The sequence below is a fragment of the Salvia hispanica genome, chromosome 2, assembly GCF_029641045.1.
Source record: "Salvia hispanica isolate PSC_SH4W2 chromosome 2, Shi_PSC_v1, whole genome shotgun sequence".
NCBI lineage: Eukaryota > Viridiplantae > Streptophyta > Magnoliopsida > Lamiales > Lamiaceae > Salvia > Salvia hispanica.
Window position 1 is genome coordinate 60,196,895 of NC_142693.1, and position 21,171 is coordinate 60,218,065.

General features: G+C 35.7%; 1 protein-coding gene and 1 pseudogene across 1 annotated transcript; both read left to right on the forward strand.

Annotated features, from left to right (window-relative positions):
• Positions 1–2,365: 2,365 nt before the first annotated feature.
• LOC125218657 (carnosic acid synthase-like) lies at positions 2,366–4,580 on the forward strand. The gene is made up of 2 exons (XM_048120377.2): positions 2,366–3,259; positions 3,699–4,580. Exons 1-2 carry the CDS (start codon positions 2,366–2,368, stop codon positions 4,302–4,304), a joined length of 1,500 nt encoding a protein of 499 aa, XP_047976334.1. The 3' UTR covers positions 4,305–4,580.
• Positions 4,581–16,783: 12,203 nt separating this feature from the next.
• LOC125199051 (carnosic acid synthase pseudogene) lies at positions 16,784–17,446 on the forward strand (annotated as a pseudogene).
• Positions 17,447–21,171: the final 3,725 nt, after the last annotated feature.

Consider the following 21,171-nt stretch of genomic DNA (forward strand, 5'->3'; position numbering starts at 1 on the left):
ACCAGCTTATTTGATTTTCTGGTTCCGCCATTGGTTCTATCCATTGCCTTCCTAGCAGCATGCCTCGTCTACTCAATGCGGCAAGGCCGTAGCAACGACAAGTCCCCTCCGGCCCCCCCTCGTCTTCCGATAATCGGAAACATGCTACAACTCGGCCGAAACCCCCACAAGTCCCTCGCCCGCCTCTCCAAAATTTCCGTCCGTCCCAGTTTAAGAGTCTCATTTAGAATTTACCATATTTGGATATAAAATTTAACCTTATTGTTAATGAAATTTACACTCAAATGCCATTACTTTCATAAAAATAAAACAAAACAAAATCTTAAACATACAAAAAATCAAAAGAGTCCAACTTTTCACTCACTTCAATTATTACACACTCCAACAACCACTACCTCACTTCAATTATTACACACTAACAATTTTTTAAAACTCGTGCTCTAACTAAATTGCACTCCTAAACTGAGACAGAGAGAGTATTAATTTCTCCTATAAAAACTAATCTCATATTAATTCCTATCAGTTTGTCCGTCATTATTCCACTTATGGCTAACAAATCACCACATACAACAACGCCATTAGAGCATTCATGATACAAATCTTTTTTGTGATTTTATTCTGGGACTTATAAGTTTAGGTTCATTCTTAAATGAACATATTATTTCTAGATGAACTAAACTATTTCCATCCATAAAAAATAGATTGGGTTTATTATATTGGACCGTCCACCAAAATTAGACAAGTGAAAAGTTTTAAACAACCAATATTACTAATAATTTGAATCTCATAATATACTACCACTACTTTTATCACATTTTCCATGTCCTAATGGTTTATATTATGATATGCAATTTTAATTTGTCCACAACATGGTAATTTTATGATAAAACAGAGGCTAATTTTATCTTGATTTGGTTGTTTATTCAATTAAAATACTGAGATAAGATTAAGTATAGTATAGTAGTCATGTAGTCATGTAGACTAATTAGATAATGAATATATAATGGCTTTGGTAGTCCAAAAATATAATAATACTCGTTATCTGGGAAAATTAGAAAATTTGCAAAGGAACGTGAAATTTGGTCGACTAATTAAAAGTATATAAATATTCACATTGGAGATTGGTACTCCTTCCGCAGCATTTATAGTCATATTTTACTTAATTTTCTTTCTGTCTCATTAGAAATTTCTCATTAGAAATGAAACATTTTTCTAATGAAACGTTTTTCCTTTTGGTCTATCGCATTAAAAATGAAACGTTTCCAAAATGGAAACAATACTCTCTCTACTTTTTCTTTTCTCTTACTTTATTCTCTCTTTATTAACTCACAAAACAACACTACATAAAATCTCGTGCCGAAAAGCAAATGTTGCATATTTAATGGGACGGAGGGAGTACTAAGTTTAAGAAATCGTTTGATTTATAAAAAATAAATAAAAAAATAAATTAGTGAAAAGTGAATCACAATTTTATATATTTTTATAATAGATTATGAATATAACGAGTCGTGTGATGGTGAGTCCTCTTATCTAAAATAGAAAAAAAGCAAATGAAATTTTAAACTGCGAACATCCCAAAAGTATAAAAGGAGACAATTTTTTCACGTAAGGGGGAGTATTAGTCAAATTATCTATCAATTCTACTAATATTAATATAACTTTATATATCAATCTTTTATCACCTACTCCGTATATGATCTGAATGGCTAGGGAGACAGAGAAAATAGCTACATAGAGTTGAGAGATTCTTTTTATTTATTTTTAAATTTCACGAATTAAAAACAACATTGTTTAGTACACGGTTATCTATCACTTTGTAATCGAAGCACTCATGAATACTTAGTCAACAATTGCTAAAAAAGTGCAATATGTCATTTTTAGTTAAAAATCAAATCAAGCAAAGTATAGTTAATTCCTGAGAATAGAAAAGCCAAGTCTGATTAGATACAACTTGTTTAGTAAAATATTCAATTATGTTCTGCGGGTTATAATAATCTATCATTTGCATCTCACTACCTCAAAACTGTGTAGTAATAAAACAATTTAAGATGCTAGTCAAACTATGTTAGTCTATGCAGAAATGGTAGTAGCATAATTAAGGGGTTTTTCTAATTCATTGACACCTTCAAACTGCTAATAAATTTATGTTTCAAGGTTAGGAACACAAAAAATACTCTTTTAATTAGAACAATTCAATTCCCTAAGTCAATTCAATTCCCTAAGTCAATTCAAATAAAAATATGACTGAAATCATCTAAGAAAAATATATTTAAACTGTGCTCAGTCAACCAAGTCAATTAACTCATGACTTTCTATATCTATAAATAAACATGAGACATACAAGAAGAAACTATACAAACCAAAAATGCAACTCTTCATTGTTCTATCCATTGCCTTCCTAGTAGCATGCCTCGTCTACGCAAGGTGGAAACCATGTAGCAACGGCAAGTCCCCACCGGGGCCACCTCGTCTTCCGATAATCGGAAACATGCTCCAACTCGGCCGAAACCCCCACAAGTCCCTCGCCCGCCTCTCCAAAACCTACGGCCCCTTGATGTCCCTCAAGCTTGGCAACCAGCTCGCTGCCGTCGTCTCCTCGCCCGAGCTAGCAAAAGAAGTGCTCCACAAACAAGGACTCGTGTTCGCCAAGGCGTTCACACCGCTCGCAGTGTGCGTGCTCGGCCACGACGAGGTCTCGATGCCCATGATCCCCGCCAGCTCCGATCAATGGAAGAAACTGCGAAGAATAGCAAGAGAGAAGCTCTTCTCCAATCCAGCTCTCCAAGCCAGCCAAGAAATCCGGCAGGAGAGGCTGCGAAAGCTCGTCGAATACATCACTAAGTGCAGCGGAGAGGGCCGAGCAATGAACGTCGGAGAAGCCACCTTCACCACCATGACAAATCTCATGTTTTCTACCCTTTTCTCCATCGAACTCGTCGAGTACGCCTCCACCGATGCTGCTGCTCCTAAATCGGAATTCAGGGAGCATGTTAACGCTATCACGAGGTACATAGGCGTTCCGAATGTCGCCGATTTCTTCCCCATCTTTGCTCCTTTGGATCCGCAAGGATTGAGGCGAAAGCTCACTTATCACCTTGGGAGTCTGCTCGAGTTAGTGCAGGGGCTCATCGATAAGCGGTTGCAAGCGAGAACGACGTCGTCTTATCGGAAGAAGACGGATTTCCTCGAAACCTTACTTGACATCTCTCAAGGAAATGAGTATGATTTAAGTGTTAGAGAGATTAAGCATCTGTTGGTGGTATGTGACTTACAACTCTTTAATTTTTTTTTTATTTTTGGGAAATTGTTGAGAAATTCTTATATGTCCTGCAACTTTAAAAATCGGCCTGAAAAACCGTAAAGTTTGAATTAGTTCGCAGACCGCAGTTAATATCCTACCATAAGAAAAAATTTGTTATTATATCTGCCAAAAAATGGATGTCACCGTGGGTGAATTAAATAAAATGTAATGAAAAGAGTTTTGTTTGGTTTGAAAAAATCAACAATAAGTTACACGTAGTCAATCGGATTTTTTCGCCTGATGATAATTGCGAACAAGATTGATTTTTCCAACATTTTTTAAATGTGTGGGACGAGCTATGATTTGACAAAGCTTCAAGATTGGTCCATATGTGTGGCCTTTCATTTTTTAATGTTTAGTGATGAATTGGTTCTCACTCGTTTTCTATATGCATCAGGATTTAATTATTGCTGGATCAGACACAAGTGCAGCCACATCAGAATGGGCAATGGTGGAATTACTACTCCATCCAGAAAAAATGGCGAAGCTGAAAGCAGAACTCAAGAGTGTTATTGGAGGGATGAAAATAGTGGAAGAATCCGACATCTCGCGACTTCCATACTTGCAAGGCACCATCAAAGAATTGCTCCGATATCATCCTGTCGCGCCACTGTTATCTCCACATGTCGCGGAACGGGAAACGGAAGTGAGTGGATATATAATCCCTAAAGACACTAAAATATTTGTCAACTGTTGGGCGATTTCTAGAGATCCAAACATATGGAAGAATCCAGATAGTTTTGAGCCTGAGCGATTTTTGGATAGTGAAATAGATTTTCGAGGGCAACATTATGAGTTGATCCCCTTCAGTTCGGGGAGGAGAAATTGCCCTGGCATGCCGCTAGCTAGTCGCATGCTGCCATGCATGATCGCAACAATGTGTCAGAACTTCGACTGGAAATTTGAAAAGGGGGCTGAATCGAAACAACTCCAAAGAGAAGATGTGTTTGGGTTAGCTCTACAAAAGAAAATCCCCCTAAGAGCTATTCCCATCATAGTTTAATGCCAATTAATATAATGGTGCTGTCAAAGTGTGTTGTGAATACTTGGGGGAGATCTATTAACATGTTTGTGAGGGATAAATTAGGAAATGTATTAAAAAAAGAATTAGGTGATCATTTTCGATCTTCATCTCCCCCCGTATTATTATTTTAATACATGGATTTGAATTAGGCAACATGGCATGATACACATGCTATATCATTCCTTCTAGATAATTCTTCCAAATCCAAGAAAATATTGGAGATAAAAATATCTCCATGTCTAAATTTCCGTCACTCAGTGATTGATGGAAATAATTGATTTAATTTATGCATATTCCTTTTGTTGGACATAATTTTATAAATACTTATAACATCTTTCTTCATACATAGATTACTTAAAAAACGATTGATTACAATAAGTAATTTACTAGTTATATTCTCTTTAATTAATACCCTTCTCTATTTTTAAAATTATTTTGAGATTAGCTCAAATTCAAAGATTTCCTGAACGTAATAATACATTACTTCTAAGCCTATTTTTCGGATGTTACACCTACGGGTCACATATACAAAAACAATGGACCTACGGGTCATATACAATGGCAATGGACCTACGAGTCATATATACAATGACAACGGGTCATATATAATGGCAATGGACCTACAGATCATATGTACAATGACAATGGACCTTCAGGTCATATCAGTGACGGACGCAGGATTTTGACGTTGGGGGGTCCAACTCTAAGATATTTTTTAAATGTTGGTGTTGCCACCAAAATTTTCGACATTATAAAGATGCAAAGGAGGTGAATAATGAGATAAAAATAATTAAATGATATGAAAACTAGAGAAATTTATGCTATTATTATTATTATTCTTATTATTATTATTATTATTATTATTATTATTATTATTATTATTATTATTATTATTATTAATTATGAATAATTTTTCAGATAAGTTAATCACAATATCTATAAGAAAAATAAAAAGCAATACAAAAAATAGCAAAAAGAAAAATATAAATATAAAATTCCAAACAGGGCTTAAAGGGAATCGAACTCAAGCGAGGAAACTGCTAAGGCTGGTGATTTGCCACTTGAGCTAGTGAGCAAATTTAGTGAAGTATGACTGTGTAGTATAAATAGTGAAATTGTTGGGGGTTCCATGGGAGTATGCGACCCCAAAACCCCTTAGTAGGGGTCCGCCTCTGGGTCATATATATATAGATATATGTACAAAGGCAATGAGACCTTCTGGTCATATACAATTGAATCTCGGACAAATATCAGACTTGATTTGCCACAGAATAATAAACTGAACAAAGTGGCGTATGCATATTTATACAAAACTATTTCTAATAGTTGTTGTCTATTGTATGTGTATTGATTAAAGAATATGGTTGATAATTGTGATATGAAATTAAATGCATGGTTTATTTTCACTGAGTTGTGACTCATGTAAACAACTACTATTATTTTTAAGGAGTAAGATATGAATGATGTTTTAGTTTACGTGCGTATAATCAGGATCGGCAGCTGACGCATTTCATTACATGTAGATAAATATATAACATATAGAGTGATGGAGAGCGTACCACTATAGTCCAAAATTATTTTAAAATACGTATCAAATAAATGTTAGCTTTTGAAATTTTATTTAAAGTTTGTTTATTACAAATGTTGAGGGTTGGGTGTAAGATGGGTTGGGTAAGATGTTGACGTAAGATGGGTTGGTTGTGACATTTAAATATATGTAATTATTTCTAATAATTGTTGGGTTTTAAATATATGTAATTATTTCTAATAATTGTTGGGTTTTTTAATCACAGTATTTGGGTAGTCTTATTTTTTTTTATGTGACTACTTTAATTTAAGTTATATTTGGTTGTCACAATGTATACGTCAGAGGGATTGGATGTGACAATTTAAGTGGTATCAGAGTGGGAATATGATTTCTTGGAGATAGTATGCATTTACATATCATGTGAAACATGTTGGTCATAAGTTGCAGTTGCATTTCACATATAAGGAATATAGACATTCTTGAACATGTGTTATCGAGGGGAGAAGGGTTGTTGCCCCGCATCAATGTATAGTTTAATTATACGGGGTATTTTTTTATATGTGGTATCTAGAGGTCACCACGGTTCATGAACCGCCGGTTCCCGGTTCGAAACCGCCGGTTCAGGTTCGAAAAAATTCTGAACCTGAACCGGCCCGCCTAGGTTCCGGTTCATGAACCGGTTCAGCCGCGGTTCAACGCCGGTTCAAGATCGGCGGTTTCCAGACGGTTTCGGGCCGGTTTCGGTTTAAACCGCCGGTTCAAGTTCATTTTTTTTTAAAAAAAAATTATTCATTTATAGTACTAATTACAAATTACACCTTGTAGTTGTAGTCTTGTACTATCGAATAAATAAATAAAACGAGAATGACAATTGACAAATGGAGTAGACTAGAAATCGACATTGGAGTTGGACAATTGGAATTTTATTGATACAATTATACAAATTTGAACGATATGTCGATATTACAAATACAAATGTTGAAAATTGAAATTACAAAAGAGTCAAAAAGACTTAAACAATAATAATTAATAAATGAATTATGAATGTAATTTGTAAATATATTATATACATACTCCCTCTGTCCCGCGTTACTTGAGTCATTTCTTTTTTGCACTAGTTTTGAAAAAATAATAATAAATAGTTAAAGTAGAGAGAAAGAAAAGTAAGAGAGAGAATAATGTAGAGAAGAGTCTTAACTATAATATTCTCTTTTTTACTTTATTTTTTCTCCACTTGAACTATTTAGTATTATTTTTTCAAAACGAGTGCGAAAAAGAAGTGACTCAAGTAACGTGGGACGAAGGGAGTAACATAATACATGCTTGTTAGCTTGTATAACAATTTAAATAAAAAAACTTGAAGTAAAAAATAATAAATTATAAATGTAAATAAATAATACATATATATACTCTTAGTCGGCGAAGGAGATATTTCTAGATAACTAAATTGAGGATACCTTTAGCAATTCAACCTTAATTGTTGAGTTTAATTTAACCATCAACAATCATGGTAGAATTGTCAAAAGTTAGTCTTATAGAGAAGTCTTCTTCACCGATTAGAGTACATACAAATACAATTATATTTGTATATTTTAAAGTTGAAACAATTGAAAAAAAAAGGACTTGAGCCCAACTTAAATTTAAAATTTAATTTGGGTTGCCTACGTATCCTTAATGCTCAATTACATTAAGGAATCAAAGTTCACGTAGTTCTCTTACCCTACTTACCTATTCGGCAATCGGCGGTAGACCTCCCACTCCACCTCATTCTTGTTGTTGTTCTTCTTCGTCGGGGTAGTAGTCTTGGTCGTTTTGTACTTGGGTCGTGTTCCAATCTAGCTCTTGGTCTCTAATGTCAGCCGAACACCAATCGTCAAATAACATGGTGGCTTCCATATTTTGGCCGGATAGTCTACTTCTTCTATCGTCCAAAACGTTGCCTCCAACACTAAAAGCGGACTCGACGACAACAGTGAAAGCCGGAATTGAAAAAATCTCCTTGGCCATTGATGCAAGTATGGGAAAATCTTTCTCATGTGTTCCCCACCAATCGTGGACGTCGATTTGGTTGGGAACGGGACCTTCATATTCATTCAAAGAAAAGCATGAGTCAAAATATAAATCTAACTCACTTACCGTCCTTGCCGACGAACTGCCGCTGGTGGTGTAACCGTATAGGTCGGCCAATTGGGATTGTGCGTCGGTCATCAACTTGAAAGAACCCAAAACTGTGTTGTTGTTGAGGGGTGGTCCGTTGTCTCACTTGGTGGGTACTGTTGTACTTGGCTTCGTATTCGGCAAAGAGAGTTCGCAACTCAAACTCAAATGCATGTTTGACGACGGAGAGATTGGGGATGTTTATTTGGAATATTGCGGACAAACGTATATTGTTGTCCTCATTGTCATTTGTGTCCGATTGCAAAGACCGAAGTGGTTGAAGATCAATAGAACTCAAATTGTTGTAATAAAATTCTAAAATCTTCAAGGTACCGACTAATTTCCATTTCGGATCCAAAACCTTTGCAATCAAAAACACCGTTGGAATCTCACTGAAATACTTAAGCCCTTTGTCAATCATATAATATAAAACACACATCAACTCAGGGTTTGAGACGGAATTTTTCATAGCCGTCTTAAAACCAAGTGATATATACATACAATGCTCTAAAACACGAACAGATGTGAAATAATAAACACCCGATAACTCAACAGTCGCATTTTTGAAACCTTTGAACAATTTAAACAAACTCATGCTCTGCTCCCAACATGCATGCAATAGATATAAATCAGCAACGGGATAAGTCCTAAAAAAATCAATCAAATAATCTATATGCTCCAAAGTAGAGTTCAAACAATCATATGTGGAGTTCCATCTAGTAGACACATCAATTGTAAAATTTGTGTACCTGATTTTCTTTTGATGACAATATTTCTTCCAAGCCTTACCAATGTGAGGCTTCCAATGGATCAAATTTACGACAGTTCTAATAGGATCAACATGCTTTTGGCACAAAGAAAGAGCATCTTGTACACATAAATTTAAAATATGACAAATGCATCTTTGATGGAAATACTTGCACAAACCGCAATTAAGTTGGCAATACTTGCAGTGTTAGCGGTTGCATTATCATAACCAACAGAAAAAACCTTATTGCACAATCTATATTCATTCAAAACTTGAATAATTAAAGCAGCAATTGCGGGTGCGGTGTGTGGCGTAGGAAATTGTCTAAAACCAATCAAATGCTTGTGCAACGTCCAACTATTGTCCCAAAAATGACATGTAATTCCCATATAAGAATTTCTTTGAAAAGCATCAGTTCACACATCAGAGCAAATGTTTACTTTGTGACCCAAGGTGGACAAAAAACGTGTTACTTCTCTTTGCTTCTCAAAAAATTGTTTGTTGTTAGATCTTTGATGTGAAGTTGCGGGTATTCTTTTAGCAGCGACGTTAAAAGCGGTTTGCATAGTGACTTAATATTTTTTGTCATCAAAAAAATTGAAAGGCAAATGCTTCATTGCAGCCCATCTAACCAAGCATCTTGAGCGACTTTATGATCATATTTAAAAAGAGGCGTGTCATACCTCGACCCTTATGACGTGTGCACTTACTATAAATAAATTCAAATATTTAAAACAAATAACCACATTTCGAGTACATAAAGCGCACATATTATATAATTTCAAAAACCACTCTTTATCAAGTACATATTTCAAACATTCTGAGCTGTAGTGGGACCCTCTCACCACTCTATATACTATATATTTATCTACATGCAAAAATGATGAGGAGAAGATTTCCAAAAATCGTCAGCCGCCGAACCTGATGATACGTGCAGTTCTTACGATCCACGTCAACCAAAAGCTTTACTTATATCTTATTCCTGAAAAATAATAGTGGTTTATATGAGCCACAACTCAGTGTATATAAACCTTACCTTTAATTCCACATCCCAAAAATCAAACATTTTCTTTAACCACTATTTATAACAATAATCAACAATTATAAAAAATAATTTCATACAGGTATGCTTATGCCACTCTGTTCAGTTTATTATTCTGTGACAAATCAAGCCTGGTATCTGCCCGGGATTACTCTATGATCCGAAGGTCCCTCTGTAATTGGACTCGTAGGTCCCTCTGTATTTGACCCGAAGGTCCCTCTGTAATTGGACTCATCCCTCTATATTTTTTTTCAGATCCAGGGCAAGACCGTCACATATCCTCTTTAATCATATGAGTCACAAATAATTCCAAAATCATGTGTAAATACATCAATTTCACCAATTACATATTTCTATCATATAATTCATTTATAATATATAAAATATATTCATTACACCAATCACATATCCATACTATATTCCACCATCTATATCAAATAACACACAATTATATCAGAGTCACATCGTATAATCAAATTATTCATTTTATTTAACACCTAGCAAAGAAGCATATAAAACATGTAAAATTAAAAGTGTGATTTATACACACCTGATTACGACATGCTATTATTTAATCATGCTCTTAATTATTTCTCCTTTCTCTATAACTCTCGATCTTTGCTCTTTTCAACCTACATGCTCTCGGTGAACATTCTAATTAATATCGAAAACTCTGTTTTCTTTTCCCTCTTTTTATAGTCGGTCAGCCAATTAATATAATGTGGCTTCCAAAATGATATTAAGAACACTTGTCATTTCTTTTATCTAAAAGTTACCCGTTATATGTCTATATATTTGACACCTTTCCTTTTATTTAAAAGAAGCCTATATAGTTGACACCTTTCCTCTCATTTTATTTTCTTTTAATGTATGCATATATATTCACATAATCACTGTAGTGGTGTAGTAATTAATAATAGGAACAATATTTATATTCTTATTCCATACGTACAATTTAACATATTATCATACTATATTTTATTTTTCTTAAAGCTCAACTACATATATCACATATATTAATGTATAAATATCACATATATAATATTTATTATACAACTAATAATATAAATATGCAATGATAAATAAAAAAAATATTTATGTATGCAAAATGATGCATGTTTTGGGTTAGGGATGTCATAAGGCGTACCTGTTGTTTCAGACGCACCGAACGGGAAGTTGAGTTGGGTTTGGGATTTGGCGGTCCCATATTCGATCGGATGCTTTACCTTTAAATGACGATGGAGAGTACCATAGCCCCACCGGCAAATCAGGGGTAGAATTTGTCGCAATAGTTATAATATGCGACAAATTCATTGGTCTCTTCTTGAGTGGTTGATCTGGTACCGGGACTTTTTTATAATGTTTAACAAAAATATCCGATTTCAACGCCTTCTTAGTCTTACCCCGCCCGATTTGAGTTTCAGGAGGAGGAACCGCTTCATCATTTTCACCAACTTGTCCGGCGCTCGTCGGAGGATATTGTTCCGATCCTCCACCTCCAGTTCCACCATTACCATCGTCGTCGTCGGATGATAAATTCACGTCGCCATAAGAGCGATAAGACTCGTAACCTTCACCGCCACTCATATGGCTAAGTATCATGGCAGCCTTATGATCTTCTTCGGCCTACAAATATTATATACAAACGGTATAAATAATGTATAGTACCAAAAAAAAGAATATATTTATATATTATATATAGTTGTGACTTGTGAATTTAAAAAGAATTTGTAAAATTAATATTCGAACAACTTACTTGCAAACGCATAGCGGTTTGTCGGGAAACCTCATCCATAACCTCACGACGACTAGGGCGTTTTGCTTTCCGACAACCACTTTGATCTTGGTCTTGGGCAATTCCCTTGCCCCGATCACCACCACGACGAGATGAAGATATTTTGCAAATTGAAAATAAAAGAGAGAGTATAACTAGAGTAGTGAGGGATGATATTGCAACACCCCACTTTTTCGAACCCTAATTTTAGAGCCCAAAATTTAATTCCCTAATTTATGACTTAGGAGACGAGAATTAATTGAGGAACGAAATTTTGACCGAGTCGAGTTTAGGGTTGCGTTGGAAGTTTGAAAAGTCAAACTTGTTGATTATATGACGTGGCATGCGAGTATTTGAATTTAAGGAATTATGTGATGAATTATGTGTTTGTGGGTGAGTGAGATTATTAGGATATTTTTTTTCCATAACCTTATTCTCTTGAATTTTCGAAAACCCCTCATTTTATTGGAGAAAATCCTATTTTTCCGAATTTAATTTAATTCTTGGGATATTTATCCAAATTAAATCCAAAACCCAATTATTCCCTATTTTTAATGAGAAAAATCGGCCCCCACTTGTTCTAGGTGATTTTCGAAAATCACCTATATTTGGGAAGGAAAGAATTTATTTTATTTTGAATTGATCCCTTATTGATTTCCTTCCATACCTCAAATCAAATATTCTATCAAATCTTACCATGCCTCAAGAAGATCTTGCCATATCTTATTTTAGTTAATATTCAAAATCCATTCCTTATTTTAACCCTATACTACACACCTATTTCTATACCAATGGGGAGAAATTTTATTTTTATTTTTCTCCGTGATATTTTATTCTACTCCGTAAAATATACAAAACAAAATCTTGACTAATTAAAAGCCACCATTTTCGAAAATTTCATGCTTGAGCGCTAGAGTTTATTTTTGTTATTTCTTCTTCCCTACTCCACAATATTTATTTTGTTTAATTGTGGAGAATAAAATCTTTCCAAATATTCTATCTACTTACCTAAAGATCTTATTGAACTCTATAAATAAGAAGCCAAAAACCTAACCCTAGCCATCACAAAATTTTCGCCCCCTACCCCATAACCCACGGTTTCTCCCTCTCTTCTCACTCTCTCAATTTTCTTCTACTTTTCTTCAATAATCCTTCATCCTTTGAGAAGAATTAGAGTTTGAGCCTCAAGATTTTTGAAGAACCAAGTCTCTACTTTGTTTCTACCGTTCGTTTTTCTCCAAAAAGGTATTCTTATATTAATTCTTCTTCATCTAACTGATTAATCAGTATTCTTTAACCTTCATGCATCTTGATCGAGAGAATAAAGGGGATATGGAATATATGTTTGCATGTGTGTGTGCGTGTTGCGTGTGTGTGTGTGTTGTGTGTGTATGTTGGCAAAATACTCTTGTGTGACATATGTTGATGATAGATCTAGAGTTAAGATGCGAATGAAATTATGTGATGAGTATGGCTTGATTTTGATTGGTGATATTAAGATAAATCAATGGGAAAAGGGAAACGTGAGGCATGCATGATTTAGGAATTTATGTTAGGACTAATACATGGTATGTACATGTGTGGTAAAAAGGTGAAACCTCGGTTGCGAAGCAGGATAACAAAGGGAAAGAACATACTTGAAATCTAAGCAGTCGAGGTGGGCTTTATTCTTAAACTCTCTTATTTCTTGCAAAAACATTGATTAGTGTTATAAGGGTGGTTTGAAACGTTAAGCCATGCTTGTGATTGTTTTGATGATATTGTGTGTCTGATGCCTAGTTTGCGAGTACGCTCCATTAGGCTACAGTGGCTATGGATATGTATAAACGAATTCGGGTCTGAGTACAGGCCCCAAACCCTACCAGGCTGTGTACACGGTGGGATCGGGAGCCGTCCTTGCTAGTCGGCCGGTCTCGTGAGCGAAAAGTGTGGCCACACTTTCGTCGCACCATGGAAAGATTGTGATTGTGATTGTGATTGTGATAATTGATGAGAAAAGTGGGGGAGTTTGGTTGACTGGCCAGTCTAAGAAATTATTTTTGTGATACTCGTGATATTCTTTTATGACTGCTTAAAACTCGAGTTCACTATGGTAATGGTGGCATAACTTATTAAATAAAATGTTTTGGCAACGAGTTCACTGGGTATTTCAAAATACTCAGCCCTGCATGTGTTTTCCTTATGTGCAGGTTGAATGGGGACGAGCGTTGGCGGGTGTTGAGCAAACTTAATTAATAAGATGGATATTTGGAACTTCGAGTGTATTCGTGTCTCCATACATGGCTCCACTTTCTCTTGGATGCTTCCGCTAAATTTTGCAAACTCATTTTTATCACTTAGTCATTTTGAACTTATTTCCTCCTTTGACTTTTCTCGTTAAACCCTTGACTTTGATCGTCATTTATGTTATCCACTCTTCATTGATTTTCTTGATTAAACTTTTGTCTTATTGCTTCAATAGCTCGTTAAATGCCTAGGTCAAATCTCGTTAAATGAAACCCTAGCCTTGCTCTCGTTGCATTTATGTTGTCTAGGTAACGACCGCCGAATTTATTATACCCTAGGAGGGCGGGTCGTTACAGATATTATGATAGACAATTGAAGTAAATTATAAGAACAATTTGCACAAATATTATAGTAAACAACTTGAGCAAATTAGAGAGAATGGAGATAGAGATGGGAGAAATTGTGATATTGAGAAGAGAAATCCTTGTTACCACAAGAATAGGGTGAGTAGAAATGAAGGGGAGAGGGGGTATTTGTAGGAGAAAAAATCAGATTTAATAATTTAAAAAAAAATTGAATTTCAAAATTTTGAAATCGGCCGGTTTATCGCCGGTTTTCCGCCGAGAACCGGCGGTTCCAGCGGTAAACCGCCGGTTTTCTGCCCGTTGCGTCTGAAAAGCTGCACCCCTACGCCTGAAATAGCTACCGGAACCGGCGGTTTCTGGCCGATTTTTGACCAAACCGCCGGTTTCTGGCCGGTTTCCGACCAAACCTGGTTTGGTCGCCGATTTCTGATTGAAAACGCCGGTTTCTGCACCCTACGCCTGCCACCGCCTGCCGCCTGAAAAAGCCTGCCGGAACCGGCAAACCGCCGGTTACCGTTCTTCATTTTTTGCGAACCTGAACCGCCCCGTTGGAACCGCCGAACCTTTCCCGATTCTGAACCGTCACCGCGGTTCCGGTTCACGGTTCCGAACCGCCGATGATGGTTATGGGCCGGTTCAGCTGGGCCGGTTCGATTCGGTGACCTCTAGTGGTATCACGTGAAAAAAATTAGTGAATATGTTGTTTGGTGAAACAAGAAGATGGGAAAGTTAGGACAGTAATGTGTAATTTTTGTGTGTTACTAGTGTTTATCTAACGGGTAAGTAATTATTGATAAATGATAGTATAAGTTGAGAGTAAAGTTTATGATATACTCTGAATACTAGTAATCAAATATTTTGTAAAATTATTGAGCAGAATTTTGATAGTTTCTAAATAGAAAATGATTGATGTTATTATGAATCGAAGCTTAAATCTATTTTGATAATTTGTTTATTTGTCAATGATTTTAGTGAATGCTTTATAAGTTCAAATAAATAGTGAATTTTTGGACAAAATTCTTAAAGAGATGAAGAATTGTAACATCCATGATCCAAATAAGTAGTATTTAATATTTTTGTATATTTTCAGTTTAAGTAATAAATATATTTAGTGAAATATTGTAAATAGTAATATTATTTATTAAATCGTGCCTTTCAAATATTTAGTTTGAATTTTTTAGTAATAGATATAAATATATGTATCACGTGTAAAATATGTGATCACAAATGTTAAATATTAATATTAAATGTGTGTGTGTGCGCATGAAAGTGTATTGTTATGAATCTAGTGTGTGTGTATGGAAAACTATATATATGTACGTACAAGTTTAATTCCTATATATTTTAAATGGGATTTTATTATATATGCTTAAGGAGTGATCAATTGTTAATTCATTATTTAATTGTTAATTACAACTAATTTAAGGTGATAGGATTTTAGAAAACATGTGGTCTACAATTGCCACGTGTAATTTTTATTTTTATTAATTAAATTGAAAAAGATAAAAAAAAATTCTAAATTAGGGTTTTGGATGAAAATGTCAATATAGCGTTTCGAAAATATCAACACAATGCTTTGAGAATGTCAACACAATGCTTTAAGAATGTTAACCCATTGCTTATATTGATATTATTATATTGACATATTTTATATAGTACTCCCTCTGTCTGCCATTAGGAGTCTCGGTTTACACTTGTTTTGTAAAAATGATAATAAATAATTAAAGTGGAGAAATTGTAAAGTGAAAGAGAGAATAATGTAATTAAGACTCTTCTCAAAATTATTCTCTCTCTTAATTTACTATGTCTCCACTTTAACTATTTTTTATCATTTTTATAAAACGATAGCGCAAAAGTGAGGGACTCCTAATGGCGGATGGAGGGAGTATGTTGACATATCTGCTGTATGGAAAAAATTTAAAAAATTCAAATTTTTTTTCAAATTTTGACGTCGAAACATATGCATGTAGGATATAGTTGGAATCCTTATAAAATTATCTTTAATTTGATATATGTTATATGAATTTAAAGTTTTGGAATTTCTTTTAAAAGTTAGTTATAACTAATTTTGTAGTTAATTGTCATTAATACCCTTATTGATATTTTTTGTGCATGATATTAATACTCAAGGGTTGAATGATCTTCACCTTTAATTTAAAAATCTAATACCTATTATTTAGTTGTAGTTAGCAATTTAGGGATGAGCTAGCAATATAACACACCCCTGATTATATATATATATATATATGTTTAGTACACCTCCTAATTACTAAAGATATAATAAAATAAACGAATTCAAGACGAAGGTTAGTCATCAAAATTAAATACGTGGCCTAATTAGTTCTAAAATAAAAGAATTCAAAAAGAAGATTAGTCATCAAAATTAAATGCGTGGCCTAGTTACTAAATTGAACACTTGTCTGTGTTATACATCTTCTTAGTTCCAGTATATAATATTATAACTATATATATTTTGTCAGCACCCTGAGTCAATTCAATTGAATTCTAAGAAAAATAAATTTAAACTGTGCTCAGTCAACAAAATCAATTAACTCATGCATGACTTTCTATATATAAATAAACAAGAGGCATGCAAACAGAAAACAAACAAACCAAAAATGCAACTCTTGATTGTTCTATCCCTTGCCTTCCTAGCAGCATGCCTCGTCTACTCAAGGTGGAAACCACGTAGCAATAGCAAGTCCCCTCCGGGGTCGCCTTGTCTTCCGATACTCGGAAACATGCTCCAACTTGGCCGAAACCCCCACAAGTCCCTCGCCCGCCTCTCCAAAACCTACGGCCCCTTGATGTCCCTCAAGCTCGGCAACCAACTCGCCGTGGTCGTCTCCTCGCCCGAGCTAGCAAAAGAAGTGCTCCACAAACAAGGCCTCGTGTTCGCCAAGGCGTTCACACCGGTCGCGGTGTGCGTGCTCGGCCACGACGAGGTCTCGATGCCCATGATCCCCGCCAGCTCCGATCAATGGAAGAAACTGCGAAGAATAGCAAGAGAGAAGCTCTTCTCCAATCCAGCTCTCCAAGCCAGCCAAGAAATCAGGCTGGAGAGGCTGCGAAAGCTCGTCGAATACATCAGTAAATGCAGCGGAGAGGGCCGAGCAATAAACGTCGGAGAAGCCACCTTCACCACCATGACAAATCTCATGTTTGCTACCCTTTTCTCCATCGAACTTGTCGAGTACGCCTCCACCGATGCTGTAAGGAATTCTTGTATTCATCTAATGAGCGCAGCGGAAATTGCATACAAGAATACAGATCTAGATTAATAATCATATTGCAAGTTGAGCATGTAAAACACAACGAAACTAAATCTTACTTGTTGTGTTGTTTTCTTCTGCGATTGAATCCTGCAAGTTGAATCCACTACTGTCGAGGTCCACGTGCAATCCAATCAGATGCAGGAACTATCCCGGTACAATTGCTCCGTAGAAGAATGCTAGGAATTCTCTCTACAAAGCTTTACGTATTTTCTCTCTAATGTTACGCTATTTCTCATGTCCCACAATGGAGAATAAATAACCATTATATAGATGAAGAGTCACTAGGGTTTCATGATTGTTGGGCTTATGGACTATTATAATTATAGCCAAACTATAATTACTTAATCCATATTAATCTTATTCTAGCTCATTTCCTTTCAATCTCCCACTTGGACTAGCATTAGATATAATACGCAGTTCCAACTTTGTACCCTTGAGCGGATCAAAATACACTTATAGTGTGACCCTTTAGGCCCTCATTATCGACGACGATCTAATCGAAGTCTGCACAAAACTCCTAGACTGCATTGGCAGCGTAGCTCGATATATGAAGGACGTTTATGTGAATTTGGTAAACAAGCCTTTACATAAAGTTTATAGTAATATCCTTTCATTCATGAACCACCCGATTGAGCCTAAGATTTGCTATGTGTCATCGAAATAGTTCAATCACTTTATCTTACCTTTATTAAATGACTCATTCGATCATATTCAACTACTTTAATCGAATATATCTTTGCATTGGCCAATGACTTGATGGTCAAGTAATATAGAGAATTTGAGTGTTCTCTTGAAATTCTAATCGAGGAATGAATCTCATTCTTGGCTCAACTACCATTTTCATTTATCTTATGATATACCCAACACGGGTCCGTGTCTCAATCCTCCTTTGGGAGGCAAAGCGTTGGACAAGATCAAAGCACACCACTCAACAAAAAAAATGTGTAATGACCTCAGATCCAAGGACTATTACATACTTCATGCACTAATAAACTGTAGACACTTAACAAAACAGTTTAATAATAAGGTATACCAATACTCTCCAAAGTATACCATGTGTCCATCACGAGTATCTAATATCTCATAGTTGTGAGAACTACTACATTCTCGAAGAATGTGATGCAAACCTCATGCTAACCTGTAACATATCATCAATATCTCATTCTTGATGATCATTAGTTAGGGCTATTTTAGAATTATACTACATCATTAATATCTCACTCCATTAACGACAGTCGTAATTCAAGGGAACAAATATTTAGAATAAAGACAAACATTTAAAACAATTATTCCAATAAGTGCACAAAACCCATAGAAAATTAAATTTTCATAGAATATGATCAAGTAATATTGTCTCAACACAAAATGTTTCTAAGACATATACAACTTTAACTCCCACTGATTCAAAGCCATCTACCAACATGCTTAACACCTAAGCTCTCAAAGTGCTTGTTGTGTTTTGCTATACATAACGGTTTAGTGAAAAGATCAACTAAATTATCATCAGTGGGTACTCTTTCTAATTTTATGTCGCCTCTTTCAATTATTTCTCTGATCAGATGATATCTTCTAGGAACATGCTTGTTCCTGTTCGTAGCTCTGGGTTCTTTTGCTTGCGCAACAGCACCAGTGTTGTCACAATACAAAGGTATTGCAATACTGGCACTCGGAACGACACCCAGTTCCTTAACGAACTCTAACAAAGCAACAGTTTCTTTGGCAGCTTCAGATGCAGCAATATACTCGGCTTCGGTGTGGAATCGGCAGTTGTACCTTGTTTGGAACTATTCCAACTCACTGCTCCACCATTGAGGATAAAAACATACCCAGACTGAGACTTATAGTCGTCATGGTCTGTTTGGAAACTAGCATCAGTATACCCAGTAACTGATAACTCTGGTTGTCCACCATAGACTAAGAAATATTCTTTAATCCTTCTAAGGTACTTAAGAATAGTCTTAACAGTTTTCCAATGTTCCTCACCGGGATTTTGCTGAAATCTGCCTGTCATGCTAAGCGCATAGGCCACATCTGGCCTAGTAGATATCATGGCATACATAATAGATCCTATAGCCGAAGCATATGGGATCCTCTTCATGTTGTCTCTTTCTTTGTCATTTGAAGGACAATCTTTCTTTGACAATACAATGCTATGTCCCATAGGAAGAAAACCTTTCTTAGAATTCTCCATTGAGAAGCGCCTTAACAACTTGTCTATGTAAGTGGATTGTGATAATCCCAACATCCTATTTGGTCTATCTCGATAGATCTTAATTCCAAGGATATAGGAAGCATCACCCAGATCCTTCATCATAAAGGATCTAGACAACCACTCTTTCACGGATTGCATCATGGAACGATCGCTTCCCATAATCAAGATGTCATCAACATATATGATAAGGTATACGACATTTCCATTTTCGCGTTTACTATAAACACATGGATCCTCTTTGCTTCTGACAAAACCAAACGATTTGATTGTTCTGTCAAAACAAATATTCCAACTCCTCGAAGCTTGCTTAAGTCCATAAATGGACTTCTTTAGCTTGCACACTGCATTCGGCCTTTCTTTTGATACAAAGCCATCAGGTTGTGTCATATAGACATCGCCTTCTAATTCTCCATTGAGAAATGCGGTTTTGACATCCATTTGCCAAATATCAAAATTGTAGTATGCAGCAATTGCAAGTAATATCCTAATGGACTTGCTCTTAGCAACTGGTGAAAAGGTTTCATCATAGTCAATGCCTTCGCGCTGACTATAACCCTTTGCCACTAACCTAGCCTTATAGGTTTGTACTTTGCCATCTGCATCTCTCTTCTTTTTGAAGATCCATTTGCAGCCTATAGGGTAAACCCCATCTGGCAAGTCAACTAGTTCCCAAACTAAGTTGAAGTACATCGAGTCCATTTCAGATATCAAGGCTTCAAGCCACTTCTCTCGATCAGTGTCTGACATCGCCTCGGTATAGGTTTTAGGCTCATCGTCATCTAAATCAACTTCATCATCTTGGTTCTCAACCATTAGATTCAGTCTCTCAGGTGGACGACGAGTCCTTTTAGGCCTATTGAGTTGGTTTTGCTCTGGTTCAGGCTGTTCATTCTGTATGTGAGAAGATTCAGGAATATCCCCATGATCTTCTTGAGGAGGTGATGCGACTATTGCATCATCTTGTCTTTGATGCATCTCATTGTCTTGATGAGGTTCTTCGAGAGTCCCTCTAAGGTCTCCTCTAATAGTAATTTCCCCTCCCAATAGATCATCAAAACTCCTACTGAGTTATTGTTCAAACCATTTGACAATACCTCATCCTCAATGTTATCTTGTGGTTCTTGAATTTCTTCAAGATCTACAATGTTGTGACCTTGTTCCTTTAAGACATAATTGTTTGCACCCTTTTTTGCAAGTGCGTTCATTTTTTTTTTCTGTTCAGTTGGTCTTGATGTGGTCCGATTTTGCTACCTCTAAAATTAAAACAAAAATACCAGAGAAGAAGACCCAGTGTCGACTTCGCCCGAAAAGACCGACTACAAAGGAGGTAGGGTTTTGTTCTTTGGTTTACGCAGACGCCGAGAAGGAGGGGAAATGGAAAGTTAAAATTAATAGTGTGTTATGTATTCGTTAATTTTTCCATCCTCAAATCGTGCAAAAGATTAATCTAAAATGACTAATCTGCCATTTAATGTACATCGAAAACACAAGCAAGAAGAGATCTTAAACATCTAAATCT